A 22,132-nucleotide genomic window follows, 5' to 3' on the forward strand; every position below is an offset into this window, starting at 1 on the left:
CTGAGAAAGACTCTCAGACCTATTCAGGAGCTAGGGTATGGTGTATATATTCATATCTACCTAAAAAAAGGACGCAGATCTTCACAGATTTATTTATTAGGAACATGCAAAGATTGATAGGAGGGACCACTGAAGGACAAGTGAAACTAAGTAACTATAAGGAAGAAGGAAGGGAGGGAGAGAGGAAAAGAAGGAGGGAGGGAGGAAGAGGAAGGAAGAAAGGATTGATTCTCCTCGTATAGGCAGGGTCAGGCAGAGGTTCCCTCAGAAGAGTCCACACCTGGTACTCCCTTCTTGGGCTCAGAAGGGCAGAACAGTCCTGGGCCACACATGGCCAAGTTTGTCCTGGGTACACAAAAATCATGCCACCTACCACAGGATACTCATGGGGAGGGCAATGAAGGAATGTCCCTGACACGGGGTTTGGCCTAGGTAAGCTTAGACTCTCCATCATGAAGGAGGAGAAATTCCAGGCTCTACCCTCTGCAGCAAAGTCCTCCACAGTGTGCCTGAACCTGCCTTTTTTTTTCCTAGAGACAAAGTGCCTGCCTTCCTGCCACATGCAGTACCTCCCTTTGCCCATTTCTACCCAAACCCTAGCTCAATCCATTCCTCCTGGCTACAGTGCCACCCCCTCTGTAGCTGACATTCTAGGTGGCCCAGTCTATTCCCACCTTCTCCATGAAGACTTCCTGGCCAGACCAGCTCTGGTGGTTTGGGTTGCCCTTTGAATATGCATCATGTCTCCCCAACTAGGGTGGGGGACCCTGGAGAGGCTGAGATGGAATCCAGCGCATTTTTATTCTTTCAGTTTTTCTCTGCAACTGGCCCGTTTCAGCAAATAGATATTAAACTCCTATTGTGAACCAGGCACTGTGACAAGTATAGAAAGACAACTTGGCTTCTGCTCTTAAAGATGTTACAACCCAAGGAGACAGACACACAAACAGATAAATGTAGCACAGTACTGGAGAGAGGCAGGGGGATTAAGGGGGCAGTGAGGAGGTTTGAGGACAATGGTAACCAGCAGTGGTAACTTGTAAGAACTGTCCAGATTCCAGGTACAAATCTGAATGTGGAGCATGACATAAATGCCACCCCACTCAGCAAGCTGACCCTTTGGTCCACCTCCCGTGGGCCTGTCCTGTGCGTTCCTCCCCTCCTTTCTCATTCTCTGTCTCCCAGTTCTCCTGTTCCACGGGATTCCTGCTGGATCCCGTGCCCCATCTTGTTCATGAAAGAAGTTATTGGTTAAATTAGAGAGTGGTTTCTGGAGACACTGAGTGTTCAGCTGAGGAAAGGCCTAGTAGAAATCTAATAAGTAAATCAGAGGGATAAAAGCTCAAACAACAAGCAGGAGGATTTGGGGAAATGAGGAGCTGTAGTCCCAGGTACCTGAGCAAGTCAAAATTGACAGAGCAGCTTGAGCTCCTCTGGCCCTGAATGGAATTTAAGAAATTGGATTTCATACTCACCTGTGTTTGGGGAGGAACTACCCTCCCAAGTGCTGAGTCTTAGGCTCTTGGTGGAAGCCCCTGGAACCTGCACTGCCATCATGTGATTTGAAGTGTCTGCTCAAACTCCAGGGTCATGGATGACTGGCAGGAAGGGAGAACCTTACAGAGACCCTGGCAAGCTCTGGCACAGAGACTCCCTTGGTCACTGCTTTGTGGAAGTGGCACATGTTGGTGGACAGTGCATGGGCTTTGAGTTTGATCTAGATCCAGTCCTACCTCTCTCTAACTGTGTGCCTCAGACTATTATACCACCTCTCTGATCCTCGGGTCTTTTTCGGTTCAACAGAGATAAATTCCAATCTTTGGGACGTGCTGAGGATAAAATGAAAAGCATCCTGCCGTGTAGACACCTTCTCACAGGGACCTGAGATGGAGGTCCCTTTCCATCTCAGAGTTGGCAAACTCAGATGGGTACAACATGGGAGGCTGGAGTTTTTACATCTCCAAGGACACACCTGGCCCTTGAGAAAAAATGAGTGGGATTTGTGCTTAGGTGGAGGTCCAGGTGCTGTTGGCCACACACATTCCAAGGCCTGTGCCGGCAGTGTGCACACACACATGTGCTTACCCACACACCCCACATGCTCTAACATGTCCACAGACAGGGACATGTCACACTCCTATTCTCACTTTATCTTCATATGTGAGCCCATATACACTACCACTTGGACTAATGTGTGACACACCACCCATGTGGCAGTCCACACCAAGATCAGGATCATCCCCTTTCTGTTCCTAGACCCTTAAGTCAACAAATTCCCATTTCTGACAGCAAATTCCCATTTTTCCCTCCTTGTTCTTCATGAGATTCTGAAAAAGGACCAGTAAAGGAAGCCGAGGCCACAGATGAGCAGAAGATCCAGGGGTCTCCTCCTGGGCTGCAAAAATCCCAAGCCCCAAATATCCCAGGAATGTTTCTCTTGGAGAAAAGAAGACATATGCTAAACTTCTGGGTAGCTGATGGAAGGATTGGTCTCTTTTTGCATCGCCCTGCAGTGCAGATTTGGGACTAATTAATTCAATTTGTGGGCCAAGAGAGGATCTATTTAAGCTCAATATAGAAGAAATTTAAAATTATTTTAGCTCTCCAAGAATGAAAAGCACATATTGGAAGGTAATGAGCTCCCTGTCTTTAGAAGGATCCCAGGGAAAGCACATGACTATATCTCATAGCTGCCATAGAGGGACTCCTGCACTGGGTGTGAGGGTAGGACTGAGTGACCTTGAGGCCCCCTTATGTGTGAAGAACTTAGAACTAGAAAGTTGTCACTCAATCCCTCTCCCTGAAATGCCCCCTGACAAGGATTGCCAGAACAATTTCTTGGATACTAGTTGCCAGCTAGGACCTGGATCCCACCCAGGTTAATGGACTCTCACGGGTCCAACAGGTGTCCCCGACCTACTTCCCAAGTAGGCATTCCCCAGGTTCTGCCTGCATCCTCGGCCATTGACCTGACCTACGTGCAGAAGCCCAGAGACTAAATTTGCTTCAGGTGACATTTTGATGAATTTAGATCCAAACTCACTCGGCTTATTGATCCCAGAGAAAATGTTCATCCTTTAAAGACCACCCAACTGCATACTTAATCCGTGTGCCACACACCAGGTCAATATGAAACACTGCCAAGACAAACATGTTGCTGAGACCTTTATTGAAAGAGGGCTCGTGACATTCTGTTTCTCTCTTCTTTCCATGCGATTGGGAGCCCCCACTGACATGTGGAGAAGTGTCCCACAGAGACTGGCTGTCCACCACTCCTTTGCTTACTAACTGTGGGACTTGCACACCTATTAAAACTCAGCTTCTCTGCGCCTTCACTTTCTCATCGGAGAAGTAGGGAGATGGCGCCTGCCTCTCCAGTTACAGGGTAGTGTAAGGCATCACCAAAAGTGTGTAATGGCCCCAAGCACTTGGCAGCTGCCCAGTGATGCTGGTCCCCTGTCCCTTCTGCATTCCAGCCCAGAGAACTTCACTGCTGCTCAGGAATCCTTTGTTCCTCAGCAGATTAAAAAGGGTCTTTTCAATATACCTCCAAAAACATAGCACCAGGAAGACAGGAAACAAATGAATTAGCTCTCACGTGTTTTACATCCAAACCAACTGACGTTACCAAGTCCCAGCCACAGGCCAAGGCATGGAGAGTGACACACGCCACACCTTGAAGCAGGCATTAATGAGAGCATTTTGCAGATGAAGATACTGCAACCCGAGCACATTAGAAACTTGTCCAAGCTCACAGGAAACTTCTCACCAGAAAGTTATATGCATGAGGATAGATGCTGTCTAAAAGGGAAGCTCAGGAAAGCAAAAATTGTTGTCCATCCTGTTTGCCACCCATATCCATAGCCACTGACACAGTGAGCTCTCAACAAATGGTGAACGTAGGGATGGATGGGAAAAGCTCAAGGACCAAAACCACAATTGCCTGGAAGGTTAAGGCCAACCCATGCCTGCGGCTGACTTGTGGCATATTTCTATGAAAAGGCAAGTAATGGTAGAGAAGGTGCAAGGTCAAAGAGCCCTGCTCAGAGTCCTGTTCTCAAACTACCAGAGAAGCTGCCAGATCTGAGCTCTTGCCCTGATCCCCATGATTTTGAAGGGACATGAGGTACCAAATCAAATGGTCACCTGTTGAATATCAAGGCAGATTGTCTCTTGAGTCACCCGCCCCATATGAGTATTCACAGTCCACTAGGTGCCAGGCTCTGTGCTAGGTATCAGAGATGCAAGGGCTAATCAAGATGGCCCCACCTCTCAGTCAGAAGGATGGAGCAAAAGGTAAGAAACCAGTGGGGCACAGTAGTGATACCTGTAATCCCAGCCACTCAGGAGGCTGAGGTGGGAGGATTGCAAGTTCAACATCTGCCCAGGCAACTTAGGAAGACCCTGTATCAAAATAAAACAAACAAGTAAGTAAGAGATAGAGGTGCAGCTGACAGGTAGAATGCTCTTGTGTTTAATTCCCAGTATAGGAAGGGAGGGAAGGAGGAACAGAGGGACAGAGGGAGGGAGGGAAGGAAGGAGGGAGGCCTTAGCCACATCTGTGGAGTCTCATAGCAAAGGTTTATCCAGTTAGTCCTCTGTATCTTTGGGTTCTGCATCGACAACCAACTGCAGATCAAAACAATTGTGTCTGTACTGAACATGTACAGACCTTTTTATTATCATTATTCTCCCAATGGTACAGTATAACAACTGTATACATTGCGCTTACCTTGTGTTAGGCATTACAAGTCATCTAGGATGATTTAAAGTATCATGGATATGATGGATATGCAAATATTACACCATTTTAAGGGACTTGAGCATTTGAGGATGTGGGCTTGCAGGAGGAGTCCTGGAACCCATTCTCCCAATGATGCCAAGGGATGATGGTGCAAGGTGGAGGGGTAGGAAGGTGTTGCCAGAGGAGGGAGTGTCCACCCATCTGGATGGATGAGAGAGACCACACCACGTACCTTGTTAGGTCTTGAAATATGGGTGGGATGAGAAGACTACAGTATCTCTGGTGGAAGGAACATGTCAAAGGCACAGAACTGGAATTGTTGGGACATGTTCTCAGAACAACTCATGCAACTAGCCCTGTGGGGTGGGGGAGAAAAGGGAGGGTCAGGAGCGAGACTGGGGAGGTAGACAGGCAGGGGTGCTCATTCTTACCATTCAGGGTGCTCGCAGGCTACAAAAGACAGAGCTCTGCCCTGGGTGACTCTGGACAATCCATTCCCTTCTCTGAGCTTTCAGTTGCTTCTCTGTGCAAGATTGGATAAGATGACTGCTGAGGTTCCTTTCAGCTTCTAACATTGCATGACATTTCTGACTAATGCCCAAGATCAAATATGTACACAAGACCAGAGGCATAAGAAAACACACAAAGAAACATGGGTTAATCTAGTGCAAACTGTGGAAGACCTGTAAGGGCTAGCTACACTGGTAAGTCTCAGAAATATCTGCAGAGTCATCCCCTGGCTTCCAGAACCCCATAGTTCCTCCCTCAGCCCTCAAGGAAGGAGGGATCCCAGATGTCACCTGCAGCAGTCTCTCCCTGCAAGATCTCAGTGCCCCTAGCAGGAATTACAGGAAGCAGCAGACAGGAGGGCTGCCTTCTTGCCTCAGTGCTGGTCCAAGGGCTCAAGCAGAAATTCACTTCACTCCCCAGATCCCAGCACTCAGGGAAGAGGTACTTTGGTAAAAAGTCCTAGGAATCCTCCCCCATGGCCCTCAGTTCCTAAGACTGACTTTATTGTCAATCTGCACTCATCAAGGGAGGGGAGGACTTGGAACCCAACAAATCCTAAAACTGGAAGGATTTTAGGAAGGTTCTTAGTTTGAGGGCTGCTGTGGTATGAATGTTCATGTCGCCTCCATTCATATATTGAAATCCCCCCCAGGTGATGGCATTAAGATGAGATGTTTCCTTCCACAGAGTAGAGCCCTCATGAATGGGACTTGTGTCTTATAAAAAAGCTCCAAGGAAGCCTGTCCCTTGTACCATAGAGGGACACAGTGAAAAGACACTTGAGAGTCAGGGAATTGGCTTCACCAGATGTCAAATCTGCCTTGATCTTAGTCTTTCCAGCCTACAGAACTGTGAGAAATATAGTTCCATTGTTTGTAAGCCGTTCAGTCTATGGTATTCTAACAATCCAAATGGATTAAGACTTCATTCTTTTGAGAATCATAAAGGTCACCTGAGCTTTCTGTAGAAAGACACAAACATATTTGGTTTGTATACAAGTTCAGAAGTGTCAAAACCCCCTTTGCAGAACATAGAGGTCCTCAGACATGGGGTTCAGGGTTTAAGGTCCTCCTGCCCTAGTTTAATCTATTTAGCTCAATGAGGAAATTGAAGCTAAGAAGGATTAAGTGACTTCTCCAGTGTCACACAGCTAATTAGAACAGAGCCAGGTCTCAGAAAATCAGGCCAGCATCAGTCCTGAGCAGGGAGAGTCCTGGGAGGTACCATCACTGTGTCTGACCCAGTGCTAGGCCTCTGGCAGATGGCGTGGCTCAGCTCTGGCAGGGGGCACAGACAGGGCGAGGGGGCAACCAAGCTGGACTGCCAGGTGCTCAGCCTTGATCATCAGCCATCTCCAAGTTTTTCTCTGCTGCTTCATTCACTCTTTGTGACAGCTGACCTTTCCCATAGCCCCAGCCAGAAGGGACTTGGATAATGGTTCCCTGACTTAGCACCCTCTGAACAGCCCCTGGGATCCATCCCACTCACCACATAGAACACTCCTCTTAAGGAAAACCAGAGGACCAGCTCTCCTCACTGGAGTTCTTCTGGCTTCCCACATTCTTGTCCTCATAATGTGAGCAGATTAGGATCTGTGCAGGGCAAAGTCTACTCCTGGGTTGAGGAGTGGGATTTAATAGAACTCAAGCTCTGAAGTCAGACAGGCTCAGATTCAAATCTTGACTCAGCTACTTTGTAAATGAGCTGACATTTAACCTTTACAAGCCTCTGTTTTTCCATCTAAACAATCAGGACCATCCTAGTATCGCTTCATAGAGTTGGTGTCAGGATTAAATGAGATAATGTATCTAAAATGCTTAGCACCACACCTGGCAATATATTGTAGCTGTTTTATCACGCTGCCCAGTGGTTCCCAGCAGAGTAGATCCTCTTCAGGATCCCAAATCTAGCTACGTATTGTCTCTCTAAACAATGGAGAAAAAGGAAGACACCTTCCATACTTTCTAAAATTTGCAGAGTACAAAAGACTCCAGAGAAGACTTGGAAGATCTTGATGCCATTGGCAGCTGCTGCCCTTGAGATGTTATAAGTTTGCTCTTCTGGACACTTTAAAGGCAAGTTGTCACCTTTATGGAATAGTTAAATAGTAATCCAACAAGGAAACAAGGGAACTAGTCACATGAGCTCTCATGGCCGCCCACCTACAAGTTTATATAGCAGGAGCTTCACCTCAGAAAACACAGGATGAGGCAAAAAGGGCAGGCACTCACCTGAAAGGGAGCAGAAACCATAGGTGAGGTCCTCAGTCACACTTACCTAGAAGCCAGGGCTTGGGTAAACCATTCTCTCTTCAAATATTGAAGCTTAGCCAATGCTGTGCTAATAGACAAGCTCCAGAAGGGAAGGCAAGGAAAGGGAAGGGAAGAGAATAGGAGAGAAGGGAGGGGTGAGGAAAGGAAGGGAGAGAATCCTGACTCTAGCTCTTCCAATTCTCTTAGTGTAAACACTCCCGCCTTGCTGGATTTGGAGATACCACTGTGCCATTGCTGAAAGCAGAGTTGGGAAGAGATGCACACCATCGGCTCTTCCAAGCTGGTACTAGGTGGCCACTGCACTGATGGTAACCTCCAAGCCCAGCAGGACAGGACAGGGGACTTCCATCCCCACCATCTGGTCCTGACACTTTCCCTAAGGACATGGTCTCTCTCTCCTTCCTGCAGTTCCCTCACCTGTGGCTCTCATGGCCAGGCTTTGTGTCCCCAGCTTTATCCAGGTGCTTCTTAAAGCCTGGCTGACAGAGCTGGCAGTATCTACCTCATGATCTGATCTGTACCCCATAGAAACTTTCAGCAACTGCTTGGACTGGATATGTCATGAGAGAGGTTTTTTTAGCTCTTTCTGCCTATATGTAGTGCCCAGACGTGCCTTGGGTTCACTGTGCGGTTACTCAATAGCTTCTGGTGAGGTTGACAATAACCATTTCCAATAATCTGTTGCTCCTCAGCTCCTGCAGAACACCAGCCTGGGACCCACATTACCATGCAAGCCAGGGGTGGCAGGACCAGCAGGACACCCAGTGCCAGTCTCTCCCAGAGAGTGACAGTGTGAGTTAGGTCAACTTCAATAAGATGGAAAGGAGCCTCTCCTCAAACTACAGAAGCAGAGCTCTGAGGCCCACCTTAGAGTACATACTGTTTGTCCTGACTTTTAGCACATCCCTTTCTTCATAAGTACATATGATATAGTTATTCTTACAACTATCTGCCACTTACACTGCACTTACAATGTGTCCAGACTTGGTTCTGTACCTTTGGACAGATGACAAGAATGCCCCTCTCCTCACCTTTACCTCCTAGTATTTGACATGCATTATCTCAGGTACTCTCCATTCTGCATTTTGAGGACACTGAAGGTGGACACCTGAGATCAAGAGCCAAGCATCAGTTGGAGGGACTGCTCTGCTGTGTGGGAAGTCTCAAGGGCTTGCAGGGGGAGGGGTTACGGTTTAGATCTGGAATGTCCAAAAAGTTCATGTGTCAGACAATGATGCAAAATGCAGAGGTGAAAAGATTGGCTCTTGAGGGCTCAGCAGAAGATTAATCCATTTGTTGGATTAATGATCTGAATAGAATTCTGGGTGGTAACTATAGGCAGGCAGGCATGGCTGGAGGATGTAGGTCACTGCAGCCTTGGGGACGATATCCAGCCCTGACCCTTTCCCTCTCTCCTCTTCTTTCCCTTCCATTCCCTTTTCTGCACCCCCGCCCCCCACTCCTCCCTTCCCTTCTCTCCTCTAGTCTCCTCTCCTCCTCCTCCTCCTCCTTCTTCTTCCTCTCCCCCCTCCCCTCTTTCTCTCTCCCTCCTCCCACTCCCCCCCCCTTCTCAGCTGCCATGAGCTGAGCATCTTCCCTCCTCCACACCCTTCCAACATGATGCTCTGCCTTACTTCAGGCCCAGAGGAATGGACTTGACTGACCACGGACTGAAACCTCTGAAACTGTGAACAAAAATAAATTCTTCCTCCTCTAAGTTGTTCTTGTCAGGTATTTTTCTACAGTGATAAAAAGCTGACATGATAACACAGGGGATCAATGGCACAAGCATCCTGAGCTGGCTTTTTGTGGACTCAGGAGCTAGGAGAAGACCTGGCCTATAAGAAGGAGGGGCTTTAAACGACCCTCCCTTTCAATGACCCTTTCTCTCAGACCAGCCTCCCTCATTGGCCTCTCTGGCCAGAGAACTTTCTCAGGATGAATAAGAACTGTGAATCCTCATGCAGTTCTGGGTCTGGACCACCAAACTCCTTTTCATTGCTATGACCCCTCTGTGGATCAACTAGAGCCTCAAACAATGTCCCTGATGGTTTCCCATGGTCAAACACATCACCAGAACACACTGATGCCCACCTCCATCCCTCCTAAAACCTTGTAAACTCAATTATTTCTGAACAAACAGGAAATAGCTAGTGTGCCCAGGGCTTTTCCGGTACTACTCATTCCTATTCCTAGTATGAAACAGCTCCTGAGTGGCCCAGTGAATAGGTTGGTGGGAGTAGTTAAGCAAGGGTAAAAGTGGTGAATAAATACTATTTATCTTCAAAAGGAGTTAAGTCTAAAGTCTCAGCTCTAGTCTGGAATTCCTTCCCATTCTCCCACTATAACATGTGAGCGGGCACGTATGTGTGTGCTCTCACACCTTCCTAGCCACCCTCATCCTCTGCTCTGACAGGGCTGCTAGGTGGGATGGCCCCAAATCGGGTCACCTCTCTGGGGCCCAGCTATTGATGTGCAAGGTTTGTGCAATCCCTGGTATGCCTATTAGCAATCAGCCTCCCACTGGGCCAGCCTCTTGGAAAGTAAACTTTCATGTTCGAATTAAGTGATGGCTGGTGGTTCAGAATCACTCCCCTGGATCTGTTTGAAGCTGAGTCCTTAATCAAAGCTAGCAGGCTCTCCCTTGGCCCCCTCATCACTGAAAGGTTATCATTAAAGGGAAGAAAGGAACTTTGGTTTCTGTGATTGGGCTGCCTTGTTTGGATGTGGGACTCTGAGAGAAGTAGGGGAGCTTGGTTTTACCCACAAACCTTGTGTTCAAATCCTAGCTCTGCCATTAGCAACTGGGTGACTCTAGGCAAGTTGCAGGGCCTCTCTGATTCTCAGTGAATGTTCCCAGGTGCTGTGAGGGTTGAAGGAAAATATATGTTTGGTGACTGCTTATTCAACTGCCAAGCCCTACAGGTGTGTTTGTTGCTAATAATCCCTATTCACAGCCTGGTTTCCACATTCTCTGACCTGTGTTCTAGTCCCTCAGGCTCTTGGCTCCAAAAGCCTTCCAAGGAACTTTCTAGAAATAGTGGACTTCATTGGCCTCTCTGGCCAGAGAACTTTCTCAGGATGAATAAGAAGTCCATAGCAGGAAAAGGGGTGGTAGAATCAAAAGCAGGATCCAAGTTGTAGCTGGCAGCAAAGCTCCCGGCCTGTGACCTTCACCTAAACCATTTCAGGGACAGATTTGTACTGTAGACTGGCAGCTACCCAGCTATCCCCATCTCTCCCCTCCTCTCCCTGAAAGTGACACGGGAGAGACTCTATTTGAGCTTTCTTGTTTTTGAAGGCAAAAGAAATATTGGCCTAGGGCCTCCATCTAGCTATATAGATAGCTGGATAAATAATTGTTAAATAAATAAACAAGTGGAAATAAACAAAGAAAGCCTCCAATGAGCCTGAATTGCTGCCGTGCTGAGAGGTAACTGGCAGATTCCATTTAATTATAAGATACAGAGTTGTAATGGAGCGTGTGGCGCTCGAAGAGGATCTCCATAATAGAGGGCAGCAGGGTTCCTGCCTGTTCCACTGGGTCTACCCCTCACCCCTTGCTGGGGACTGGGGCTGGTTGCAGGAGCAGCAACTTCCGGGCCTTGCTCTGCCAGGTGAATAAGGTCTCACTAAACCCAGGCTCTATGATCCTTGGTGGCCTCAGCTCCCAAGGTAGCCTGGATTAGGACACCCTAGAGAACTGTGGCAGCTCAGGGCATGAGACTGCATATTTAGACCCCACCCTCCTTCCACGCCAGTGGAGGTGCACAGTGTGGATGGACAGGGCTCACCCACAAGGCCAGTCCTGGCCATTAGAAGGCAAATGGAAGCAACTCTGGCTGTGTAGTGGCTAGGGACAAGAGCCTACCATCAACACTTGACCTCCCTCCTGTGCTGCTTTTCTGCCCAGAAAGTGGAATGGGCATTCCCAGCCCACTGGAACCCAGCTTACCCTCTTCCACCCAAGGTCTCTAAACACCCTACACTCTCCCATTCTCAAGAGAATTTTTCCTTCTGTCTGTCATCCTCCCTGTACCATGTGAAAGCAGACATCTCCCTCCACCCCCCACCCAGGGGTCTCAAGAGCAAAGGTTGGCCACTCCTGATGACTCCCATGGTGAACTCTTAGGGACTCTCAGTCAATCCCCCACATTCCCAATTTTATTTAGGCCATAAGTGGTGGCGAGGTGGTTTGTAAGCACATCACTCAACATCAGTCTTGCCCTACTGCCAGCCCACCCTGAGCAGGCAGGCGCCTACCATGCTTCCCGACGTCTCCCCAGGAGGTACTTCACCCCGACCCGTCCCCTGGGATCCCAGGAGGGTTTCCGGTGCTCCTGACCACTGGGCCGCAATGCCCATGACCATTGGCCAGCACCTTCTAATGGTCCTCTCTTCCTGGGTCTCTCCTGGTCCCTGAGCAATGCCGAATCCTGGGAGAAGGGACTGGGGCTGGACTCTGGAACCAAACAGGCCTGGGTTTTTATCCTGGATCCTTTACTTCCCCATTGTGCAAGCGCAGTGAGGCAGAAATTCTATCTCTTCATTAATCTGTGTGAAGACTGAATCCTCAAGTCAAGTTTATATTCACAGGTTCTTATTGGGCCTCTGCCTTTGCAAAGATCTAGACCTCAAGAAAATGGCCATGGACAGTACAGGAGCACTTGGCAGCAGAGTGGGACCCCTCATTGTCCTTGTGCTGAGTCTTTGGGGGACTCTGTTGGTCTTATAGGAAAAAAAGAAAAATAAGAGCTGCCCTCTCTCTGCCTGACCTGCTAGCCATGACTGACTGAACATCCCAGGTGGAGCTCCCCAGGGGCAGGGCACACAGCTGCTGTGCATCTGGCCCCATTCAAACATCACTCACTGCCTTCCAACTTCCTCTAACAAGAAGTCTTAAAGGCTTCCAGGCATATGGCCCTCAGCAGCTCCTGCTCCTCACAGGGTACATAGTCTGATGACAGGCCAGGAGGCCAGAATGACCTTCATGATCCTATGTTTCCCCACTGAGCAATTGACCCACTGGGGTTAGACATCTTAAATAGAGATGGCCTGAGCTATTCATGTCCAATTTCTCATAGAATTCTTTAATCAACATTATTACCATCACCCTCCTCCCCCAATCCTCCTCACAAAGAGATTTCATTTAATTAATTTTACTGTGCTCAACACGTACTAGCTATAGGGCCCTAAGAACATTACTTAACCTTTTGGAGCCTCAGTTTCCTCTTCTGTCCAATGGGAATACCTTATAGTTTTTCTGAGGATTAACAAAGATAATACATGCATAATTCTTAGCTCAGAGAATGATTATTCACAAGTAAATGAAGTAGGCTTTGCCCCAGGTGGGTAAGCCCTTAGTGACTGCTAACCATGGAAAGGGACAAGGCTTGGCTGTGTTCAGCCCCCAAGAGGGATAGCCAGTGTCCCAATTCCAGTATGCAGAGGGAAGTAGTGGACTCTGCCAACCTGGGGACCCTTCCTGATGGCTAAGCATCCTGAGGAAGGCCACATTGTGCATCGGCTGGTGGCCAGTTGGAATTCTAGGCAGTTCATCAGTTGAGAGAAAGAGCCCAGGCAGTGTCTGAGGGGAGGGGAGAAGCCCAGCCCTCCAGGAAAGAAAGGTGACAAGAGTCAGCCAAGGGATTGAGACTCAGAATGGGTGAGGGGTTGTGTCTCACAGAGAATGGAGTCAGAGCGTGGTAGGATTTACCGAGCAGTGGGAGGGCAGATGGGGCTATTCCAAGCTTCACCGCTTGACAGCTGTGGGCACTGGGCAAACTCCTGGCCCCTCTAAAATGTCAGTTTCTGGGCTGCAGATGAAGCTCAGTGGTAGTGTACATGACTAGCAGGTGCGAGGCCCTGTGTTCAATCCCTAGCATGGGAAAAAAAAATCGAAAGTCAGTTTCTTTATAAATAAATGGGGATAATAGTATCTATTTTCAAGAGGTTGTTGTGTAGGTGGAACAAGAGGAGAATGTTCATTGCCACTCGGTCAATGTGGACATTCCTCCCACCCCAGGATGTATAGACTCAGGCCAGTAGAGCAGAGATGTGGAGAAACCAAAGGATTCATGACCACATGGGCACCCAGATTTCCTGCAGGCACTTGGGATCTGGAGCCACTGGCAACACAGCCCATTCTAGACCCCACAGCTGGTGGTGAAGAGTTGCTAATAATGCTCCTGCCTTGGCCAGACAGTGATTAGGGCTGTGCCAGCCAGAAAATGGCACAGCTGAGGCAGGCCGAGGAGGGCAGGGCTGGCAATCAGCTGCCCCAATGTCAGTCATTGCTCCTGCTGCACAAAGCCACAAGCAGGTGCCTGAAGGAGCGTTGTCCCCACCAGAGTAAGGAAGGATGGGCTGGTGGTCACAGAACCTTTTTGGAATGACCACAAATGATTGTCAACTCTTCCTTAAAAAACAATATCTCAACATGAGCTTTCTGTGTAATTCATTATTTTAAAAACTTAATTTAAGACCACAGCTGTTTCAAGTTTCTCTTATAAGAATTTAATTGGTATGTAATAGCATAGTTAATTAAATACAAATCAATAGTTTAAAACAACTAATTGATACTTAATATGAATGGGGGGAAACTTAGTTCTAATATAATTAACTCATATTAAGTAAGCTATGAAATAGCAATTATGTCTTTACAACAATGTAAAGTTTATAGTTCTTTAATAAACTTAGATTAGCAAGCAGTGAGACTCAAAAATTATGAAACAGGTATTATTGGGCTATCAAACACTTATTATTTGTCCTAGAGGGCCACATCCAGGCACTAGTCAAAATTAATAAACTACCTAATCCTCTTCCTTAGGTCTCTTTACTATAGAAGTTGATCAGAAAACGGTGATCTTTGCATGATTTATGGACATCATTATTGCCTGGGATGTGAGTAATTATGCTGAAAATAGAAGTAGGCAGAATGGAGGCAGAAAACAGGAGTTTAGCAGAATCAAGGTGGAAGCTTCCCCAACACAATACTCCAGTGTCCTGCAATCAGGAAGAAATTGCAGGGCAGAATGGCTACTGATGGCTATTGATAGACTATCGCCTATGAGAGACAGGTGACGGGCACCCAACAAACACCAACCCAGGACAATCTCCAGCCCCGCGGCCCTGTGTGGGGCACCCCTCAGCAGCCTGTGGCTCTGCTTCCCCCTCAGGGCTCCAGCAGCAAGGATGACCACTACTCGAGTGGAAATAACTTGTGTGCTGCTCATGACGCTTTCTCTGCTGAACTGTTACTTGTCTTGACTTTCATTTACCTTCTCACAAGTGCAGGTTGAGCACTCATAATCCAAAAATCCAAACTCCAAAAGGTTCCCAAAGCTGAAATGTTGTACCCCAAAAGTTTTGAATTTCAGAGCATTTTGGATTTTGGACTTTTGTATGAGGGATGCTCAAAGAGTAAAATCTATGTAAATATTCAAAAGTCAAAAAACTCCAAAATTGAAACACTTCTGGTCCCAAGCATTTGGATAAGGGCTACTCAACCTGTCTGTGCCTTTGGGACAGGAATATGGCCTTACGTGGTGAGGTGGTAGAAATTTTAGGAGGTAGTAGTTGATGGACTAGTTGAAGTAAGTAAGTCACTGGGGGCATGTTCTTGATTGATGTATCACATAGTCAATCAACCCCTCCCTTTCTTTCTCCCTCCCCACCCCCAACCCTCACTTGCTGGCCATTGTTAGGTGAGCAGATCTGTGTTATCATGTGCTCCTCACAGTGCTAGGGCTAAGTAACTATGGACTGAAACCTCTGAAATTGTGAGCCAAAATTAACCTTTTCTCCTTTAAGTTGATTCTCTCTGGTATTTTGTCATAGCAATGGAAAACTGACTAACACATGCATAGCAGCCTGTCAATGAGTGTTTGTGGGGTGGATTTTATTCCACTCAATTTTATCATTAAGTGCTGATTGTGGAGGGTGCATGAATGCTTGCAGCAAAGGCTACCCATAGTGCCCCACTGTTGTTTCTCCAGAACAAGCCATTCATGCTCTGAGTTCAAGGCAGCTGGTTAAATATGTATTCCCTCAGACTGAAAATTCTGCTCACATTATCAGCTGGGTCCTCTTCGTTGGGGACCTCATCATCTCAAACACAGGAAGTTTCCTTTGTCAGCACCCTGCTTTGATTTTGTGCCGATCTTTCCTGTGAAAGACATTGGTCATCTTTCCCCCCTTTCTCTGATTGACCCACTCAGTCGCTTAGCCTCAAAATCTCTCCTTAGACTGTCTCTCAGACTCACCATTTCTTCTCTGTTCCCAGCACCTCTAGTCCCTTAGCCTCCTCTGCTTCTGCCCATTAGCTTATCTTCCTGACACCCTTCATTTTTTCAGTCCATCTGACTTATAGCTACTGAACAAAGACCACCTAATAGTTCATTGCATGACCTTGGCAAAGTCACTCTAAGTCTCTGTGTCTCTGCTTTCACATTTGTTTAGGAAAAAAAAAAAGATGTGAGGATGGTCCTTGCTGATCTCTAGACCCCACTCTGATATTGTTTCTGGTTACTGAACTCAACCTTCTTAGGTACTTCATGCCCAGCACTTTTCACTACATGTTGGCTCATTTGATCTTCATAGTCATCGTGCAGGCAGGGTCTCAGTATCTGCAATTTATAGATGAGAAAACTAAAGTTCAGGGAAGCACTGAGGACTGCTCACTGTTAAGTGCGCAGCACGGCATCAGAAAGCTCTATTAGTTCAGCAGCATCCGTGGCCTCCCGGTGACTCCAACCAGGTCCAGCTGGCATCTTCTCCATATGGCCTCAGGCACCATCTGGGGAATTGAAGCTATTTTCAGCCCCTCTGCTGCTCTCTGTGTTGAGGTGGCGGGGATCTGGAGGCTCTGAGTGTCCTCCTGAGAAGACTCAGCGTCCTTTCACTTGCTTTCTGATCTCTGTCTTCAGAGAGCAGGAAGGGGGAGCAGCTGGAAAGCCATCATCTTTCACCTGGAGTATGGCAATAGTCTCCCAGCTGGCTCCCTCCTTGGGCTGTTCTCCTTTATCATCTGTACTCGTGCTAACGTGATCTTTATTCAATGCAAGGCTAGCCTCTCCATCCCCGGCTCAGCCTTCCTCTTGGCTTCCCACCCCCTATAGGAGAAAGTTGAGACTTCTAAGGAGGCTCTCAGCTGCTCCAGGATCTGGTCTCTGCCTATGTTTCTTTCATCTCTTTTCATTTCCTCCCCAAATCTCGGCTATAATCACGCCAAACTGCACACCAATAATATTCAATTTCTTGTTTGGTGGATCTCTAGAGACAATAGCTCCAAGTGGAAAAGATGAGTTTTCAGCAACTGAATGAGATTGTGAATTTGATGGCTTCCAAAAAATAAATAAATAAATAAATAAATAGCCCACACAACTGTGAAATTTCCATAATACCTGAACTATTGTAAGTGGACAATCTGGGGACAGGATAGGAAGTCTTCCTACAAGCAGACATCCCAATGCACTGGTCAGCTTCAGACATGGGGAAGGAGCAGGGGCTGGCTCCTGTCTTAGCCACAGTTACTTGACAGCTCATTAGCCTCTGGATGGGGTGATAAGCAAGCACTGTGCTGGCCAGCATGGTCCTCACAGAGGAAGCAGGAATTCCAGAGACACCCTGGGCTGCCAATGGGTGCTCTGTCAAGTCCCTATCTACAAATGAGATCCCATTCCGAAGTATTGGTATTAGGATTTTAACACATGAATGTGAGGGTCCAGTTTGACCTTTAATACTGCCGTTTCCCAGACCACTGATGTCTATTCTTTGGTCTGTCTTGACTTGTAGCAACTGCAGCCCTATGATCCCACATCTTTCTCTAAGAATTAAGCCAGAAATCAGCCCTGAATTGTGGGATGAGCGAGAGCTTTGGCCTTGAATTGTCATTTCACTTCTCTGAGTCTTGGTTTCTAAAACCAAAATGGAGGAAATAATTTCTGCCTAGCCTGCTTCACAGAGCTGCTGAGAGCATCTAATGAGACAGTGAATGTGACAATATGGTGAAAAAAATAAGTATCTCACAAATGTGAAGTAGTATCACTGCATCATTATTATTACTAAGATTAAAGGAATTCTATAGCTAGAAAAAGCCCCATCTACACCCTCTGAAACTGAAGAAACCCATTGCATTTATAAAGCCATCCCTTTTTATTCCTCTCAAGAGGAAATCCCACAATGTTCCCCGGTTGCGGAACTGTTCTGTGTCCCAATGAATTACAAGTTTCATTCACTCTACAACCATCCTCACCTCCCTAAATGCATTGTGCTACATCTAAGCCGACCTGTTTTCATTGTGACCTGGACTGGGGAGTAATGATCACTCCTCGATATTTTTAGTCAACCCTTTCTTTAAGCCAGCAGATTTTCCCCAAACATTTGCCATGTAAGGAACATTGAGCTGGGTACTGAGACTGAGAGCTGAAAAAGGCACAGTCCTGACCCTTCTTTTGCTCACAGTCTATAAGCCAAGAGTTCCCAGAGGTGCAAGCTTCCTTTCTCCCTAAAAAAGCATACCTTGTCCTGATAACTGTTTCCTTGAGTAGGAAATATTGCCTAAACTTTGTTCTCCCAAATACTGTCCTCCACACCCTATTTGCAGATAACCCTGAACTTCTTTGCTATAAATTTCCCTTTTAAGTTAGGACTTCATTCATGTAAATCACTTTCCATGAATGCCTTCAGTGTATCTTGGTTCTGCTACTGATTGAGCCAAAGATGTCAGCCCAGAGCCTTCATGGAGAAGACCCCATCATCTTGCTGTTCCAAAATGGGCATCTGTGATCTGACTCAACCATCTCAGTGCCATATGGCAAGGAAGGTGACCATCTGGTGGCTGATCTACCTCACAAAGTGAGAGATTCCTGTTCTTTCTGCCATATTCTTTCATCTCTCTATTCAGTTCTGTTCATTTACAGAAGTCAATACCCTAGTTATATTGACTTTGTGGAATTACCCCCAAGTCAAAGTGGTTACTTCCTGTTCCTTCCCACTTCTCTCTGCAGTCTGTCTTTAACAATGGCCCAATTCCCCAACTTGTTTCCAGATTCTCCTCCCCTCCGAGCCTTCTGTCCCTGCATCATGCCTCCACATGTGGACTCGGTGACCTCTAATTTAGCTCCACATTCCTCTCCAAGGAGCATCTCAAATTTCCCTGTACAGAAAACTAGTTAATTCTCGCTTGACGAATCCTCCAACCTGCTTGTTCTTGCAGAGATTCCAGTGGTTTTTTCCCACTTCTCAGCAAAGACTCTATCAGAGAGCCCTCTCACTTAATAAATATCTGCAGTGTGCTTATTAGCGCCGTGTAATGTAGCCTCCTAAATAATTAAGACTAACCCACACGTGTCAAATTAAATGAGCCAAATACATTGAGAAATTACCTCGTCCTCAATTTCTTTTATTAATCAGGGCTTTTTTAAAACTTCTTTTCCTGCTCATTTACAAAAATCAAACATGGTTAGGGAGACTCTTGCTCATAATAACTATGCATATGAAACATCTCCTTAGGCAATAACCCCGAGGGGACATTTTAGCATGTGACAAAGGAAAAGTTGAGTTGGACTGGGAGAGACAGCCAACATAGATAATCAAATACAACAAGTTGCTTAGACTTTAAGTTTTTAGGAGGATTATTCCCCCTTCCACTTTCCTGTGAGTTCAGGAGACTATTCAGAAGACCAATTGGAGCACTGGCCAAGTCCATCCAGCACCTCTGCCCTCCTTCCTCAGAACTCCCCTGGGCTCAGTCCAGGATCTCAGACTCTCTTTCTCATTAGCAACCACTGCCAAGGTTCCTATTTGCTTTAAATGGGTATAAGAAGTCAATGGCAAATATAATAGGAATCATCAGCAATTGTATCCTTCCAATGATGGGCAACGCCTAGAATTCTAATGCCTGTCTTCAGCATGCTGAGGTTTCAATACCATCTCCAGCAAGAAGCTATTGTTGGATGAAGCTCAGCGCCTCCTCACAGCTTGTATTTCCGCTGGCCCCCTCCTGGCATGCTGCATTCCTGCCTCTTGGAGGTGGTTGTTAGAAAGAATCCACAAATATAGTAAGTAAACATCAAAGGGGCTTTGATCCACACGGCCCTCGACAGAGCAGGAGCCCCTGAAGAAAGGGCCAAGGCCTTGGATGGAAGAACTTAACATCATCAATTTGGGTGCCTGAGATGTGATGCTGTTTGAAGTGAGGGCGGTTTGGCTGCGCCTTCAGATCAGCGAGCAAGTGTGCAGGGGAAGGAAGAGAAGTGAGTGCCTTTGGAAACAGCACCCTCAGATCTGCCTCTCTGCTCTTTACTGATAGTCAATAAACCCCTTTAAAGAATCAGGAGATCAAAGCAGGCGACCTCCTTAGGCCGTGGCATTCTGCCACCGCCTGCCACGCTTTGTTTTTCTCTAGGGCAGGAGCCCCCAAGCTTGACTTATCTGTCTCTCATGGGCCCTACACTCCCTTTTATCTTGCTACCTTGGAGGGGGGACCTGAACAGCAGAAAGTGGATGGAGAGGCAGGAGGAGGAATGAGTCCACTCTGTCTGTCCCTAACAGCCCAGGCACGGACTGGCTGGAGCTCAGACACATGCAGAGTCTCCTGGAGAATTTGCATGACACCCCACTCACTGTCCTCTGAGAAGGGAGGAAGCAGCTAGGTGCCTGGGAATCCTGGCAAGAACTCGGGGAAACAGTAGTCACTTTCCCTCTTCCAGAAATCACACTCCCCATTTTCCCAGTTTATGGCAGCTGTCACATTTGTATGATATGTACACAAAGAGGTGGAGATGAGGAGTCTAAAATAATCAAGGGTAGTCATTTAACGTTGTTGAAACTCAATTTTCCCATCTGTGTCACATGAATAGCATTAGCCCATCTGCTTACCTCCAAGGGCTATTGTGAGCATTAAATGGGAAATTGGGTATGGAATTGCTTAAGAACCCTGATTTGCTTAAGACAAATCAGGATCAAAGGATAAATACCAGAGAGGAAAGCTTGCCGTCTCGTCTCCTGAAGCAGATGTACTCTACTCTAATGCTCCACACAATAGGCACTGATTTACAAAATACTATGAAACAAATAAATAAATGTCTCTTGCATTTGTTACCTGGGTCAAAGCTCTGTGGGTTCTTGTGTCTCTCAGCTCTCCAACCTCTGAACTCTTAGTCTACACTTCTTAAATGCTGGACAACAGTGCTAAATTGGTGTCTCAAAATAGGGAAGTCCCAGAAACTCACCCATTCCGAAAAATAGAGAGTCCTTCTGCCTATACCTCAACCCCTACATCTTCCCTTGAACTCACCCAATCACCTTCACCCTGGGGTACCCACTATGTCTGATTGTACTCTCACCTAAGATACCAGAAACTAGTCCTGCCTCTCCTCTGGCAGGTCTGACCATAATCCCAAGGTGATCTTGTCACTTTCCCTAAGCTTGGGTAATAAAGGTCCTCAAGAGCCCAGAGTAATGGTTATGATCATGGATTCCAGAGCCACACGGTGTAGGTTCAAAATTCTGTCTCTGCCATCTGCTAGCTCATTCATCTAAGGTTACTTATTTCATATATTCGTAAATGGGGATGATATCAAATGGGAAATGATCTTACATGATGTTGTGAGACACGAATAAGAACTACTGACTTGAAATTATGCCTGGAATATAGTAAGTGCTATATAAATGTTTGTTAAATACATAAGAAACCCTGTTTATAAGAGCAACAAACTTCACAGCCTCTTACAGAGGGGCTTCCCCTGATATCAGACTCATTCTCAACTCACCCACCTATGCTTTCCTTCCAGAGCTGGGCCTCCAGAAGAGAGGATGCTGTCTGGTGCTGGGCTATATGGCCAAGGACAAGTTTCGGAGAATGAATGAAGGTCAGTGAGAACCTCTCTACTGTCTCAGGGGTGATGTGGAGGGAAGGAACTATGCCCTATGGCTATGATACAGAGGAACCTGAGACATCTCAGAGAGTGGGTGGCTCCACTGGATTATCAGGAACCTGTCTGCATAGTAACATGGGGAAGAGCAGCTAATACCGGAGACACAGGATGCTGACCCATAACCTTTTCTTTTTGCTATCAACCCTCTTCCCTTTGGGTCCTCTACTTCTCTTCCTATCTCTTCCCTAGATTTGTCCCTCACCCACCTACCCAGCCATTTAAATCTGCTTTTCTCATCTTTCTAATCCAAACATCTCTGTCCTTCTCTTCAATCATTCACATTTCTTGAATGCCTATTGAATAAATAGCACCTTGCAGAGCACTTAGGCGAATCCTAAAGAATAAGGCAGTGCCTGGACTATAGTAAGTGCTATGTGAGTGTTTTATTCTCAAAGAGCTTGCACTTGGAAATCTGTCCTTTTCCAACTCCATTGACCTGCCTCTCCCTCCTACTCACAAGCCATTCTGCTTTCCTCTTGTACCTGGTCTTTCCTCTGAGGCTTGCCTGAGTCACAGAAGACTTGGAGAAAGTATTAACATTGACGCAGAGGCTTGGATGGAAGAGAAGTGCCGTCACTTATGGGCCTGCTGTAATAAAGAACCAATCCTCTCTATCCCCAGCCATCTGTCTTCGTGCAGCTAATAACCCTCTTCATCAGATGCCA

The 22,132-nt window shown here is 46.8% G+C and overlaps 1 protein-coding gene across 3 annotated transcripts in view; it reads left to right on the forward strand.

The window, feature by feature from the left end:
• The window catches only part of KIRREL3 (kirre like nephrin family adhesion molecule 3), a 557,358-nt gene that overhangs the window by 411,706 nt on the left and 123,520 nt on the right, over window positions 1–22,132 (forward strand). For all 3 annotated transcript variants that reach the window (XM_081261743.1, XM_081261744.1, XM_081261745.1), the window contains one exon: window positions 21,324–21,401. In XM_081261743.1, the coding sequence (XP_081117869.1) occupies window positions 21,324–21,401 (78 nt within the window). The remainder of the gene's footprint in view (window positions 1–21,323; window positions 21,402–22,132) is intronic.

Source organism: Spermophilus citellus, assembly GCF_964194105.1.
Source record: "Spermophilus citellus genome assembly, chromosome: 2".
In the NCBI taxonomy this organism is placed as follows: Eukaryota; Metazoa; Chordata; class Mammalia; order Rodentia; family Sciuridae; genus Spermophilus; species Spermophilus citellus.